This window comes from Salvia splendens, chromosome 21, assembly GCF_004379255.2.
Source record: "Salvia splendens isolate huo1 chromosome 21, SspV2, whole genome shotgun sequence".
In the NCBI taxonomy this organism is placed as follows: domain Eukaryota; kingdom Viridiplantae; phylum Streptophyta; class Magnoliopsida; order Lamiales; family Lamiaceae; genus Salvia; species Salvia splendens.
The window spans coordinates 10,103,455-10,119,869 of NC_056052.1; the positions used below are offsets into that span (position 1 = coordinate 10,103,455).

The 16,415-nt window shown below is 36.0% G+C and overlaps 2 protein-coding genes and 2 pseudogenes across 2 annotated transcripts; 3 read left to right on the forward strand and 1 right to left on the reverse strand.

Moving 5' to 3' along the window:
- The first annotated feature begins 1,442 nt into the window (after window positions 1-1,442).
- Window positions 1,443-3,574, forward strand: LOC121783339 (8-hydroxyquercetin 8-O-methyltransferase-like). Its single transcript, XM_042181385.1, has 2 exons — window positions 1,443-2,209; window positions 3,163-3,574. Exons 1-2 carry the CDS (start codon window positions 1,448-1,450, stop codon window positions 3,460-3,462), a joined length of 1,062 nt encoding a protein of 353 aa, XP_042037319.1. The 5' UTR covers window positions 1,443-1,447; the 3' UTR covers window positions 3,463-3,574.
- Window positions 3,575-7,017: 3,443 nt separating this feature from the next.
- LOC121783340 lies at window positions 7,018-8,331 on the forward strand (annotated as a pseudogene).
- Window positions 8,299-11,009, reverse strand: LOC121783338 (protein WHAT'S THIS FACTOR 1 homolog, chloroplastic-like). The gene is made up of 2 exons (XM_042181384.1): window positions 10,852-11,009; window positions 8,299-9,726 (listed from the first exon to the last, which is right to left on the reverse strand). Exon 2 carries the CDS (start codon window positions 9,711-9,713, stop codon window positions 8,451-8,453), a length of 1,263 nt encoding a protein of 420 aa, XP_042037318.1. The 5' UTR covers window positions 9,714-9,726; window positions 10,852-11,009; the 3' UTR covers window positions 8,299-8,450.
- Window positions 11,010-12,959: 1,950 nt separating this feature from the next.
- Window positions 12,960-15,889, forward strand: LOC121785479 (annotated as a pseudogene).
- Window positions 15,890-16,415: the final 526 nt, after the last annotated feature.

The following is a 16,415-nucleotide window of genomic DNA, read 5'->3' on the forward strand; positions in this document are numbered from 1 at the left end:
ATTCTAATATTTTTTACAAATTTTATAACTAATCTAAAAAATATAGTAAATTTTATACTTTATGTATTGTTTCTTAATCCAACCCATATAATACATTTTGGGCAAAAATTTATTCTACGTAGACAACCATGAAACGTTCATCATATTTTAAACTACATAGAATAAAAGTCACGTACATTAGTCGGATACAATGATTGACCCACGGTGAAAAATAACACATGAAATATAAAGTTTGTGATATTTTAGACTAATATCCCAATTTTTGTTTACATACAACCGAAATCAAATGAATTACTACTACCTTCGTCCACCATTTATAAAACTATTTTGACTTGGAACGGATTTGAAGAAATTGGTTGACTTGAGAGAAAAAAAGTGAATGAAAAGAGTTAGTGAAGTATGAGTCTCATAATTTATAGTAGTATTAGTTTTATACTATCGTCGTCCCACAATAGGAGTCATATTTGTGTGGACATGAGTTTTAAGAAAGAAAATTGGGTTGAATAAGTTAGGGGACTATGAGTCTCACTTATATATATTAGTTTTTATAATAAAATGTGAGTGAAATAAATTGATGGATGTAATGCCTACTTACTATATATGATAAAAGTGAAATGTGACTTTTATTGTGGGACAGACCGAAATGGTAAAATGTGACTCTTATTGTGGGTAGTAGTAATAGATTGTGAGTGAAAAAAGTTAGTGAATCTGGGTTCGCATACTAAAAGTGGAAAAAATAAATAATTTATTTAAATTGTGGACAACCCAAAATGGTAACATGGTTCTTTAAATCGCAGACGTATGGAGTACTTCTCACGTTCACAAAAAATAGACCCATGGATGAACATCACGAGTTTTAAGAATTGTTAGAGTATGAGAGAAAAAGAATAAATGGATAAAGTTTGAAAGAGAGAAGAAAAGTAGGTAACATATGAAAGAAAGGAGAAAAAGTGCATAAAGCATTGCAAATAAATTTTCCATTTTTAGAATGAGACTATTGTTCATTAACACTCCAAATAAAAAAAATACTACTATTTCTTGTGGACGTAGAAACTAGATAGAAATAACTCTCTCCGTCCACCATTTAAAGAGTCATTTTGACTCGACACGGGTTTTAAGAAATTATTTGACTTTGTGAAAAAAGTAAAGAGAGAAAGTGAGTGAATGTGGGACCCATTTAACATATTAGTTTTATATTGGATTGTGAGTGTAAGAAGTTGGTGGGATGTGGGATCCGCATACTAAAAGTGAAATAAAGTAAATGGTTCTATAAATCGTGGATAAATCAAAATGATGAAATGGTTCTTTAAATCGTGGACGAAGATTATTATACTAGATTATACTCCTTGAAAGCAATAAATTATTACTCCTACTAGTGTATTAAAGCACCTATATATTAATGATGTGGTCAACATTGAACTCATTGAAGAACACTACAATCCCAAAAATGGTGTTGCCTAATACAGTAGTAGATTCCAGCACCCAAGAGCTGCTAGAAGCTCAATCTCATGTGTGGAATCTAACATTCAGCTTCATAAATTCAATGTGCCTAAAATCAGCTCTTGAATTAGGCATACCCGATGCCATCCACAAACACAACAAGCCCATCACAATCTCCGAATTAGCCGACGCCCTCTCCATCCCCAAATCCAAATCCCACGCCCTCTTCCGCCTCATGCGAGTCCTCGTCCATTCCAAGGTCTTCGCCAAGGCGGAAGAGGACGCGTACGCGCTCACAGGGACTTCTCGTCTCCTTCTTCGAGACGAGCCCATGAGCTTCACCCCTTTCATACTCACCACGACCGATCCGATCGCGGTGGGCACGTACGATAGTATGACCGAATGGTTCCGGGACGAGTGCCCGACCCCGTTCGTGACGAAATACGGGAGAAACGTTTGGGAGTTTGGAGCGCATGAGGCCAGGTGGAACCAGCTATTTAACAAGGGAATGACTACTGATTCGGAGCTTATTGGAAAGATACTCGCGAGAGAATGCAAACATGTTTTTGAAGGTTTGGAGACTGTGGTGGATGTTGCCGGGGGCCGCGGCGCCCTGGCGAAGGCAGTGGCGGCCGCGTTTCCCGGCATGAAATTGGTTGTGCTTGATCTTCCACAAGTGGTTGATGGGCTTCAAGGATTTGAGAATGTGAGCTTTGTGAGTGGAGATATGTTCAAGTATGTTCCTCCTGCTGACGCTGTTATACTCAAGGTATGAATCAAATCAACCAACTCTATTTATTTCAGGTCAATGCTACATGGGTTAGCAGATTAATAGGGTACGGGCTAATCAAGTTGTGATTTATCGAGTTAGAAACTTTCTACCCTAATCTTACACGTCCGGGGTTTGAGCTAATTGAACGGCTAACAATAACATTAACATATGATGAATCCAATACAGAACAATGAAAATTATTCATATATGGTGGTGTTCGGTTTCCTAAATAAAATAATATCAAGATATAATATAGGATTGAGTTGTGAGATTATTTTAGTCATATGGGGTTTGCTTTGACTAGTTATCTCATGATTTTCCATCTAGGATTGAGTTGTGGGATTGAATCTCATGTGCCAAACACACTACATATTTAATCATATGATACAATCTTGCAAACCGAACACCCCCTATATATATTAGTGATTAATCTAGCGCATATGTGGGAAATTATTTTTTTGTATGTTTATTTATATTAAACTTCCTCCGTCCGAATGTAATTGGGGTATTTCTTTTGTTCATAAGATTTAAGAAATGATGTGTTAAAGGTTAACGTAGAGAGAGAAAAGTAAGAGAGAGAATAAAGTGAGAGAGATGAAGAGGAGTAAAGTATGATAGGGAATGGAGTTATTGCCAAAAAGGAAATGACTTAACTATCTTGTGACAACCCAAAAATAAATACAGTTCAACTACCTTGGGACGAGGGAGTAAAAATTATTAACCAAGTGTCGAATTAGTTATCAAACAAGAAGGAAGAATAGACAATAGTTACACCTAGGTCCAATCCACCAGGCCAACCTATTAGAACCTGTGCAAGTCGAGTTATAGGCTAATCGGGCTAGAAATTTTCCAATCTCAAACCCTTAAATTTAGCGGGCCTTTTAGGCTAACCCAGATTTCAGGCTGCACTGACATCTCTATTTGTTTTGTCTTTTGTTCAAATATTACAGTGGATACTTCACGACTGGAGTGATGAAGATTGTCTAAGAATTTTGGAGAATTGCAAAGAAGCAACCGCTGCAGGTAGTGGCAAAGTGATTATTTTGGATATGGTTGTGGATTGTGAGAAGCAAGAACACAAGGCCATTGAAACTCAATTGTTTTTTGATATGGTGATGATGGTTGGGCTTGGAGGAAAAGAGAGAACTGAGAAAGAGTGGGCTAACCTATTTTCTATGGCTGGCTTCCAAAATTATAAGATCACTCCCCTTTTAGGATTAAGGTCTGTAATCGAGGTGTTTCCTCGATGATTTGTTAGTACCAAATAATATTTCATTTTGGTATATTGTACTGCATGTTGGCATATTTGATTTGTCATGTATTTCCTCCTATTAATAAGATTGCCATCACTTTTTATGGGCATGTCTCACTTTATATTTCACTTTTTGTTGTTTCATATAAAATACTCTAAAGGACTTATAGAATGATAAAAGATAATGAATAAAAAAATTAAGTGAAATATGGGTATTTTTTTTATAGTACTTATAGAACTAAAAATGAAGACTTAGTAACAACAGCGGAACTGAAATTTACTCGTGGGATCGAACACAGTGAAAAATATTCATATGATGTTTTGATATGATGTCATCCACTTTGTCGGCTTCCTCAACTATCATATATCGTCTCTGTCATCCACACTAGAGTAATCAATTATATTGTTGAGAATATCATTGTCGTTACAAACTTTTCTTTTTCGGCTAAAATGCGATGACGAAATATGTGACTTGAGAAATGCAATTTGCCTCAAACAAATATGTTTCAATTTGAAATTTTAAGATAAAAATTAAAAATCCCATGAAATGCGCGGATTGAGTAATATATTATTTTGTCTTCTATCATGTCAGTGCATGTTGCTCATAACGTGGTCATGCTGTATACATTTATTATTCTGGGATTATAGGTAAATTTGGCTATATAAATTAATGGAGGCCATTTTAATTTTGACACCTTTATGATTAGATATGCCCACAAACCTAACCACGAAAAAACCTAACTATGAACTTATCATATATAGGCCATTAATTATTTGTCACTAGACTTACTACCCATCCCAAAAAGAATGTCTAATTTGCTACTTTTGATATTCAGAATTTAAATATCACTTACTGTTCCTTTTTTTTTGACCCCTCACTTCATCAGAATCAATACTCATATTCTATATTAAAATATATATCTCTATATATCTATACATGGTTATACTAAAATAACGACCATAATTAAATGACAACGTACTAGTGAGAACTCTTAGATTTAAAAGCAGATTCAACCTTAGTGTGTCGCGTGGTAGGCTTGCTTGCCTATATCGCAGATTGTTTGATTGTCTCTGATTTCGTATCATATATACCGAGTTGCTTGTATAAGTTGTCATTTTAACTATGATATCACCATAGTGCTCTGATTTCGTATTGCAGATTGTTTTGAACCATATGTTGATTCTTTACCTATGTATCACAGACTCTTGAACAATGGGCAGCACTTGTCGCCCGACAGGGGCTCTCCGGTCACCATATTCACCAGGCTGAGGAGCTCAGCGCAGGTGCCGAGCATAAGCATGTAGCCAAGAATATTATTTTGCATCGTCCCGGAAAGGAAATTGACTGCGGCCGCGATTGATTGCTTTTTTGGTATAGACTGAGAAATTAGTCGTTAAGATCAACTGCATATTAATTTTGTAAGAAATCACTTATAGCAAATTCTATTTGTTTTTCGCCGCTTTGGGTTGTGGGGCTGACTTAAGACAGATGATATGTGCTCATAAAAATTCTGTAATTTCATTCTAACATGACAGGGTAAGTATTAATTTATGATTCAAAGTAAAATGAAATAATTTGATTGGTCTGATATGCCTTGCAATTTCTGTCGAGCAGGTCGAGAAGGCATAAATTAGGCATAAGTACCACCAAAATTGAATTCCTAAAACATAGACTATAATCAAAATAGAATGCTACCATATGTCCGAAAAAAATAGACAATATTGTAAATGACACAAATTTTATTACGTAATTGATAAAGTAAAAGAAATAAAAAAATATGATAAAAGTAGTATTACTGGATTATGAAGTCCACATTGAGAATTATATGTAAGGTTAATATTTGTTTAAAAGTTTTCATATTTAGAATTGGTCTAATTTTGATGGATGACCCAAAATATTAAAAGTAGTCTTTTTTTTTTTGGACGGATGGTGTAGTACTTTTTTCCACTTTCTTCCCCTCAAAATCCTTAGTTCTTCTACAACTCCTGTGCAGAATACTAGTAATCTCTCCGTCCCCAAAGTGTATGAACTTTTTTTTTTCGTCCTTCCCTGAAAAAAGTATGAACTTTCTTATTTTGGAAAATTCAAACAACATATTAATCATACACATCATTTTATTTACAACTTATACCATTACTATTAACAACTTATATCATTACAATAATGTGGACCCCACTCTCCACTAACATTATTTCCACTATCTTTTCTCTCTCTCTCTTTTATTTTTCCCCTTATTTAATAAAATCTGTGCCGAACCTATTATTCATACTCTTTGAGGATATTATTCATACTCTTTGAGGATGGAGGGAGTATAAATTTTCAACGTGCAACACCTGATCTCAAGAGAGTGATAATTAATGATAAATTAGTTCCTAATACTAAAACATTATATTGACTTTATTTATTTTGTTTTAAACATTTATTCTAGTACTTAAATTATTATCGATGTCATTAATTCAATTTACTAAATAATCATAGCTCAATATGCTCATTTCTACAACTTCAAATAAAATAAATTAACTATTTTTAATTTTTTTAATAATAATAATGTCAATAACATTTTTTAAAATATTAAAATTAAATTAAATATATAAAACAAACAAATAACATTAATCGTGGAAGCATGACGTGTTAACTAAACATACATCACAAATACTTGGGTACATATGCAGACGGTGGCAAGCAATCAATACTATGAGAAAATATGGTTTCTTTCGCATTTTGAGACAAGTTGTGGAAGCATGAATGTTAATTGTGGAATTGAAAATAGAATTGGAGGCATGGCGTATTGTTTAGATAATTCTTTTTTATTTGGTTAAGCTATTTGATGTAGATAAGTGACGTATATATATATTTTTGGCTATCACATAGATATTTCGATTGTGAAAAACTGAAAATCTTTTAGCGAAACATTTATTTCCAAAAATTAAATAATAAGTATTAAATGATACTAGTAATTAGTAATTACCTTAACATTCAGAAATATTTTTGAGTTAAGCCCACAAATAACATTATTACAAAATCAAGTTTTTAAATTATTCTGGTTAGCCTTTTGAATGATTTCTTTACTTTTTTATTGATTGATAATTTGATATGTGTCTTAATATATTATTTCTCCAAATAATACTAGAATTTATCGCATGGAGATAACGAACTAAATTAATATGAAGACAATAACTTTATTCAGTAATGACATGCTCTCTATTTATTAAACTTTTTTTGAATTATATCATAAAATGAATTTCTAGCATCAAAATGTGTATGCAACTCATATGAATTATTTCATGCAACTTCTACATGAATGGTAAGGAAGACAACATTTACTTTGTTTTTATTTGGTTAGAAAAGTAAGGATGGCGACTGACTCATGCAACATAAAAACTCTTTCATCGGTCCTATTTCAATTTGTATATATTGAAATACCATTTTTCATCCAAGTTCAAATCCACATGAAAACCGAGTAAACCATGAAATTAGCGTGTACTATTTATTAACTTATTAGGTGAGAAGAAGGCATCATAATAGTCATTCAAAAATATTCAATGCGTGTGTACCTTCAACTTATATATTAACTCTTATAGTCAGCAAATGGCATTCCAAAATGGAGAAGCGTCCACAGATGAACTTCTTCTAGCTCAAGCTCAAGCTCATGTTTGGAACCACATGCTCGATGTCCCTAAAATGCGCGATTCAATTGGGTATACCCGACGCGATCCACAAGCACGGTGAGCCTATAACGCTTTCCCGATTGGTCGAATCTGTTAATGCTGATGTCAGCAAATCCCAATGTATCCGCTGCTTGATGCGGGTGTTAGTCCAATCCGAGTTCTTCACCGAAGACGCCACTCAAGAGGAGGTGCGGTACTGCCTGACGTCATCCTCGCGCCTCCTCTTAAAAGAGGCACCTCTCGCGCTGCTCATGTTGGACCCCGTCTTGACAGATTCATGGCACCATATCAGTGAATGGCTCACCAGCAAGAGCCACCTCACGCAGTTTGGCCGGTGCATGGGTCGATGTTCTGGGAGCATGTGGCACATGGGCCGGGCATGGGTACTTTGTTCGATGAAGCTATGCGTAGTGACTCAAGGCTCGTGGCCAGTGTACTTGTTCGGGACTACAAGCATGTGTTTGAGGGAATCAAGTCACTGGTTGACATCGGGGGTGGTTCTGGGACTATGGCTAAGGCCATCATTGAGGCGGTTCCCAGCATCAAATGCATTGTTCTCGACCTCCCACATGTGGCCGGCTTGGAAGGCACGAGCAAACTGAGCTATGTGGGGGGGAGACATGTTCGAAGCTATCCCTCCAGCCGATGCTGTTCTTCTCAAGGTATGAATTAAGTTCTTATCTCACTGTCGTTTCATTAACAAAACAATCCCGTCATTCGCAAACAATACTAACGAGCAACAATAAAAGCAGTGGATAATGCACGACTGGGACAACGAAAACTGTCTCAAAATCCTGAAGAGATGCAAAGACATTGTGAAGAGCAACGGCAGCACGGGAGCAAAGGTGATAATCATTGACACAGTCCTGGACGTCAACAGAGAAGATGACAAAGTTGTCAATGATCAACTCTACTTCGACATGACGATGATGGCTTAGTTCAATGGGAAAGAAAGAAGTGAGAAAGAATGGGCAAAGCTTTTCGCAATGCTGGCTTCACTAGCTATAAAATTACTCATGCATTTGGTGTTAGGTCTCTGATTGAGGTTTATCCTTGAATATTTGGTATAGGTCTATTGTCTATTTGCACATATACGCGTGTGGACGTCTGAATGTCTGATCGAAGCCAAACTCTATCAAGATGTATTTCACCAAGCATAGCATAATTATAAAAACAATGAAGTATATTTACCATGTAAGATTGATCTTCATGCCCAAAACTCAAGAACAATTGCGACGTACAAGATCAACTGTAACCCATAGCAGGTAAACTGAAGGCAAATCATAATAGAAATATATAGCAAAGGCCAATGAAATTTCATTTAGCATCATCACCAAACAAAACTTTGTAAAATCGTTTCCTTTCTTCCGCATCAAGGATGCCACCAAAATTACCTTCTTGATTGTTTAGCTGAGAGATTTTTTCATCATCATCTCTACTCCTTCCGATAGGCCTAACTTTTGCAACACCTTTTTTCTTTTTCTTTTCTAAGTTCATTAAGTAGTGCCTTCGGTTGTACTCGTGCAGGCCTTCCTGCATAAGCTCCCCAAACTTATTCTTCACGACAACGAGCGGATCCTTCTCTATCAATTCCGAACCATTGTATGCTTCCCTAAGAAGAACAGTGTAAATCTTGTATTTGTTCGAGACATAGAAAATACCAGGATGCTTAAGCAACAGAACATTCAATTTCTCAGGAAAGCCAAACTCTCTCTTAAAATGGCCTAATTTGGAGATGGAGAGTTTCTTCCACAAAGTCATCGATAGCAATTCGTGCACCAAAGCCACATTTCGTTTATCCATTTCAACTGATCCCTCTGACAAAACGCTCGAGTCTGCATAAGGTGAAATATAGGGAGTCGAGTTGAACTCTAGAAACCTCTCCCATGACTTCACCCATGTAGCTGGCAACAAACACGAAAAGGATGGCTCCGAACCCTTCTTCTTAGCTAATTTCTCAACAGCAGAAACTGCACAATCAGGATTCCAGGATATAAGCTCGATATCCATTGAACTCCGTTTCCCAGTATAGTTCACAACCCGAAACATGTCAGTGTGCTTCGGGACAATCCTTAGCAAATAATCATCAGGAAATCCAAAATTCCTTTTCAACTCATTGACCTTTGAAACGTTTAGCCTTTGGTTTCTGCTCATCATCAACAACTTTGCTAGCCGCTCAACAAATACAAGCTCCTGCGAATCCTTAATTGATTCTTCCTCCTCAACCAGAAACATCATACGCTTTGTCAATCGACAAAAGTACTCGTAGTTCTCACGATATACCTCAAAGCAGCAAGGATACTTCTTAAGCCAGTTAGCTGCCTTCCCCTGAAGGTCGAGGCTCTTGAACTTCTTCTGAATGTGATTGATAGACGTGACTTGATCAGGGCATCTGAGGATTATGTTCTTGATCTGATTATTCACCATCCATCTATGGTTTCGTGATAGGGCTGATTCAAGATCGGGATCTTTCTTCATTGACCAAAGGGAAAATCGTCTTTGTAAGTTGGGATGATAAGGTGGTGCGTATAAACAAAAACTCCACCATTTTAATCTTCTGTGGTATTCAAAAATCACCATCTTGCAGCATTTCCTGAAAATTGAAATTATTAGCATTAGAAATAACCAAAGGCTAAGAAGTTACAACAATATTTTTTTTCTTTTTGAGTAACTGTAGCAGCTAAATAAACTGTCTTTAAATAAATTTAGGATTGCAAATACATTGACATAAGTATCAGCTAACAAAATGCATTAAAGAAGATTTTCAACAGCTCCAAATTCCAAATTGGCAAAGAGAAGCTCCAGTTCAACAAATAATGCCAAAAAATGTGCCAAATTCAATCTAATACAATCACCACTCGATTAATTAAAACTATTTAAGTGGCGTCACATTTTGGTGCACTCTACTAAAAATTATCAAAAACCTGCCAATTTACCATGTAACTTCAATATAATTGGGCAAAAAGCCTGTAAAGTATAGCTATATCTCGGCCATCCCAAAAATACAAACCCCAAGATTTACTCTTTCTTTAAACTTCATACACATTCATATAATGAAATTCATTTCCAAGCTACATTGAAAAGATAAAACATAGTATTTCTCAATCTTAATCTTTAACACATCATTTTGTTACTATCCAACACGTAAAACTATTTTACCTTATCCTTTTAACAATTCTCAGTCTGTATACGCAATAACAAACAACACAAAACTGCATTAACAACGCAGCCCCAAACTTTATTTTATCCAAGTTTGAACGAGAAACTATCTTTCTTTGCGCTTATAATCCACAACATACTAACTTGAGCTTAAATCATGACCATGTTTTCAATAGTTAAAATATAACTTTGAGATAGTATAAAAACGAATCAAACAATTTTTCAAAAGCAATTTAATCAAGCATCTCAAACTTTATGTAAAAAACATTAAATTAACACATCATCCCCAATAATCAGATTTTGGTATCAAATTCCAATCTTTAACCATATATATAACCTCAATTGCATAGTTCCGAACTCAGTTTACACCAACTCACCGAAAAATATAAAATCCTCAGATTCTAAGAACCCTAAATCTAGTTACCAACACAATCCACACTGAAAATCCATTTTCACGCCTTAAGTACAAAGTTGTGGTTCAATTATCAGCAACCTAGAATGAATTCTTATCAATTCTTCACAATAACTAGCTCCAGGAGAGTAAAAACAAGATTCTAACCTTAATTTTTGACAAAATCCGAAATGGATATCTGAGCTTGAAACCCAAAATCTGAAACTGGAAGCATGCTGAGGGAATTTGGGGGTGTCACGGAGAAGTCGCCAGTGAGCTCGGGCAAAGGATGAAGCGGCGGAAGTAAAGGGGAGAAGAGAAACTGGCGTGAGACAGGGTGAGGAGATAGATAAGTTACTGTAAAATTTTACAGGGGTAAAACAGGGAAATCAGTCAAAACAAACATAAGGCCCGGCTCTCGAAAGGATCGGCTCCCAAACATTTATCAATTGACCAAATTATCCACCAGAGAATAGGGATGTCAATCGGGCCAACCCGTTCGGGTTCGGGCCAACCCGTTCGGGTTGTCGGGCCATTCGGGTATGGGCTATTCGGGTTATGATTTTTTCGGGTTATAAAAGTTCGACCCTAACCCTAACCCTTCGGGTTTCGGGCTAATCCACCGGGTTATTCGGGCCAATGCGTATTTTTAATTCTTTTAATATTTTCAAAAAATAATACGTATTTTAAATTTTCTTTAATTATATACATATTTTTAATTAATCATTCAACAATGAAATACATATTTTAAATTTTCTTTAATATTTTTAAAAAAGATTAAGTTATTTAAATTTAAATAACTTATTCATTACATAATTATTTACAAAATATCTATCATAGTATGTTTATGTTTATGTATTTAAAACATAAATCAACACTTTGTTTCAAAATTCAAACATAAATCAATTCATAGAAAATTAAATAAAATTTTCATAACGGGAGAGGTGCATCGTAGATGTAACAAAAATATTTTGAATTGTTAAAGAGTGAATTATCAAGATGCTAGCTAATTGGAGTAACTCTAAGTTTTCTTGAATTATGATTGATCAAATTTAATTTATTCCAGCTGTAAATAAGTCAAATAATAATTTATCTTTGTTTTAAGAAGCATCAAAGTACGCATAATTCTATGACGAAGCGGCGTCAAAACACTTTGCACTATTATATTGGAAATATACTAAAAGAAAGCTTTTATATACGAGTATTTATGAATCCATGAACCACATGGTGATTTTTTTCGTGATCTTATATAGTCGGTTGACGTATTTGGATTTTGCATGGTTTTAGAGGGTTGTCTTGGATGATTTTGATTATATTTCTATATTTTGGTATGTTTACATGTTTGTTGAGAAATGATAGAAAGTTGATTAGAAAATATACACAAAATATGTGGATGTGCAGCAGCCTTGTTTGAGTCAATGTTTCTCGCGATTTTGAAGTCTGATAAACCTCTAATACATATCATTCTCTTCGTCATCTAAAGAGCTTCGCGTGGATATATTGCACGCCTCAATCGGAGCTTTGTAGAGAAAGTTATGACCGTTACAAAAACTCCTCGCTGTGCAGAAGCCTTCAACCCGACGGGCAGACCCGTAACCCGAACGGGTCAACCCGTCTAACCCGACAACCCGAACGGGTCAGCCCGAATGGCCCGATTTTAAATTCGGGCTGCGAAATTACAACCCTAACCCTGTATTTTTATCGGGTTATTCGGGCAGGCCCGCGGGTTCGGGTTACATTGACATCCCTATCAGAGAATGATTCTGCTAGTGTTATTCACGAAGTATATAAACCTTTTGCAGATCTCATTACTTGTATGATCTTCCCATTGCAATTCTTTATATGCAAGCATGTTGCAAAATCATCAATCTTTCCCCGGAAAACATACCATGACTACTAGAGTACAATTCCAATTTCAAATAAGAAATCGTTCTACGGCAACATATACTGTATAATTCATTTTGTGAATAAGATTAGCTTGAACAATTGAATATAGTTTACATAATTTTCGGGTGGATCTACTGCAACAGCGAAGTCAAGGAAATTTCAATCGAATTGTCTCGTCGGTTTTTCAAAATTTGGGTTTAGTTTTGAGAGGATAATATAGTCATTTATAAATGTTGGGAGATGAATAATAAAAATAAAGAAGAGAAAGGAAATAAAAAAGCAAAAATCCCTTATTCTGAAAAGTCCACATGTCTCAATCTCATATTTCGAATGGTCAGCGAATTGAATGCCAAATTTCGAATGGTCAGTGAATTTAATCTTTTTTCGAAATCTCTCCCGGAAAGGAAGGGAGTGGCAAAAGCAAACCCCTTGTAAAATTTTAAAATCCGCAGCCTCTACGCCGTCGCCGTCCACGATTGGCATTGCTCTTCATCAATTTATTTATAGTCTCCATGGAGGTGGTGCCAGGCGCCTCTGAATTTCCGCTGCCCGAATCGTTTCTCGAATTTCTCAATCAAAACGGCTTGGATCCTTCGATTTATGCCGCCTCTCACTCCACTCCTCGTTACATTAGGTACTACTCTCCGGAAACTGGTTTATTCTCAATTTTCTTCCTAATTTGAACTTCAATGAAGTAATGAATTTTCCTTACAATTTTCGGATGATCAAAATATGTTGCTTCCGTTGGACTAAGAAAGTGAGTGGAATCTGGTAAAGATACTTTGATAATTTGTTCTTTCTTCAAGGTTAAAACCAGGATGTAAACTCGAGAGGGAAGAAATTTAAGATGAGATTAAATGTAGACTTGAAGAAGTTTATTGGCTGCCTGATTTTTATTATCTTCCACCTGATGTTCGAATCGCAAGCACAAAGGCGTATCAGGAAGGAAAGGTGCAAACGAGACTCCTCATATTTTTCGATAATTCGATAATCTGTTTCCGAGATATTAGGGTGCATCTTGTTTAGTGTTTCCTTGTTGCTGTTTTGTGTTGTGAAGAATTTTTGCAAAATAGAATTTGGATAGAATATTGAAGTTATGTTACTTAAATTTATCTTGTAGATATATGGCATAGATGCAGCTTCAGGAGCTGCAGTTTTAGCTTTGGATGTTTCACCGGGTGATCACGTCCTTGATCTCTGTGCAGCTCCTGGTATGTGTTCTTTCATACTGCTTATAAGCTTCTGATTGTGCCTTGTTATGTGTGTATATGTTACTCTCTATGTAATCTCTTCAAATTTCCACGACTTATCGATTTCATGTGTTTGCAGGTGCTAAGCTATGTATGATACTGGACCTTCTTGGTTGTTCAGGTTCTGTGACTGGTGTTGATATTGCTAGGCATCGGCTAGCAGCTGCAAGAACTATGCTGCAGAAATATGCTATTGGTGACCAATGCCGTCTCTTTGCTGCTGATGGAACGACATTCTCCCTTACTCCGCTCAGGGCTCAGTCAAATTCTAAATCAGGTGGTGAACCAAAAAAAGAATACGATCCTTCAATTTAGTTTTGAACGTTTGGTCTACGCCATGATCATACTGAGCTGACATGTGAATATTTCGTTGTTCTGTAGCCAATACTGAGGTGGGAGAAAAGACTGAGGTATACAACAAGTGGACTCCTCGGAGACCATGGAAAGAACGGAAGAGGATAGCTAAAGCTTCTAAAACATTTTCACAAATTCAAGAACCAGAACTTATATTTTATGGGCAACATTCTGGGGTGGTTGGTTTGAGCAAACATAATGTGTACAGAAAAGTAAATGACCAAGAAATTTCGCAATTCGGCTATGACAAGGTGAAATCATAATCTGTTAGCCATTTTTTTTGCTCTTTTATATTCTTGCAAATGTAACATTTTGCACCATTATTCTGTCTTGGAATTCACTTCAGGTCCTTGTGGATGCAGAATGCACTCATGATGGCTCGATAAAACACATTCAGAAATTTGAACAATGGGGTTGGACAACACTTCAACGCCGTGTACTGGAGGCTGAGAGGACTGATGACTTGTCTGTTCTTCAGGTACATGTCTGCTTTTATTTGCGCAGGGTGTTCTCGCATAACTCTACTCGAGGTCACTCTTAAGACCTAAGCCCGTAAGGAAATCAGGTCTGAGAAACTGGTTTTATTTGTTTATATGTCTCTCCATATGCACATGTTTATCCTTACATTAGGATGGGTAAAAACTGTGTACTATTGGTATTTTTTTGATTTATATGTTTTATATATCATTCTGTCTCGTTCCAATTTGAATAATTCAGATAAAAGCTTATTGACTTGTGGTGTGACTTAACCTACTTGGTTCCGTATTCCCTCTCTCTCAGACACAATTTCCCTACATTTTATTAAGGTAATATTCTCTCTATTGCAGTTAAAATTGCTAGTCAATGGATTTAGATTGCTTAAAGTTGGAGGATCACTCGTCTACAGCACATGCAGGTTTTTTCACATATTCTCGGGTGAAATTTGCAAACCTTCCATCATTTTATCACTGAAATTACTCTTAACCATATGTTCATGTTTTCTGCTGTGGTGATTAGTTTGACCGTTGCTCAGAATGAAGATGTGATAGAACGTTTCCTCTCAGAATGTGCATCCGCTAGTAAGATTAACTATCCCTAGTTACTTTGAGACCGATTCACCTACTCATGACTCTGCCTAAACAGTCTCCTTGCTGGTATAATTGTTTGGAAATTGTAGTAGCATAAGTTAGTAACCCTTAACCCGCAGTTTTCAATAACCAAGTCAAACGATGTAGATAGTTGTTCCTCTCGTTGCCTGAGATGATGATGATATTCGAACTTTTGACTTTCCCTACTTTGGGGCCTATTTCTTCGTGTCTAACGTTATGATCTCTCACACTCACACTCACACTCACACTCACACTCACACTCACACTCACACTCACACTCACACTCTCTGTGCCGTTATGATCTCTCACACTTGTCCGTGCTGTGTTTTGCAGAGTTGCTGGAGATAGATGTTGCAAAGAATTGGCCTTGTAAGCAAGCTAGAGTAGCAAATGCTTTACGTTTCGATCCGGTGACTTCATCAACAAGTGGACTTTTTGTTGCCAAGTTCACCAAGTTGTTGGCTTGATCTTTCCTCAAAGCTTAGTTTTGAGGAAGAATAAAATTTTACATCCTTGCGCCTGTAATTTTTCAGTATTAGATGAGTTTTACATTTTATATTTTAAAATTAAATTTGTTTCCCGTCTTGACTGAAGTTATGCTTTTATTTGTTCTCTTTTGTAGTAAAATTTTACACCCTTGTCACTTGCGGATCTAGCTAGGGGGGCCGGAGGGGGCGGACAGTCGTCCCCTCCGGCCGTTCAGAGAGTCTAAACTTTCCCTTGAATCGAGCCAAAAATAGCATATCCGCCCCCTCTGCAGAGTGTACAGATCTGTTTATTTTCAATAAATGTCATATAAAATGTAGGAGTACAATGGTTTGGTTGGGTTTTTAACTTTTACTAATTTGTATATGTTATGTTGTTATATTTGTTCTTTAGTTAAAATCATTTTTAATCTCGTGTTAATGTTTTTTTGTCCTAAAGTACTTATAATTTGTATTGCTATATTCTACTAATATATCTAATAACAAAACTAATTTGTAATATAATTCAATTCTTTTAAAATTTATTGTTTCTTTATTCTTTTAAAATTTCAAAATTCATCCTCAGCCGTTAGTAAATACTCCCATTCGGTCCCCATTAAGTGTCTCATATATGGTTGGTGAATGAAAGTGGGTGAAAAAGTTATTGGAACATGAATCCCTCTTTTATA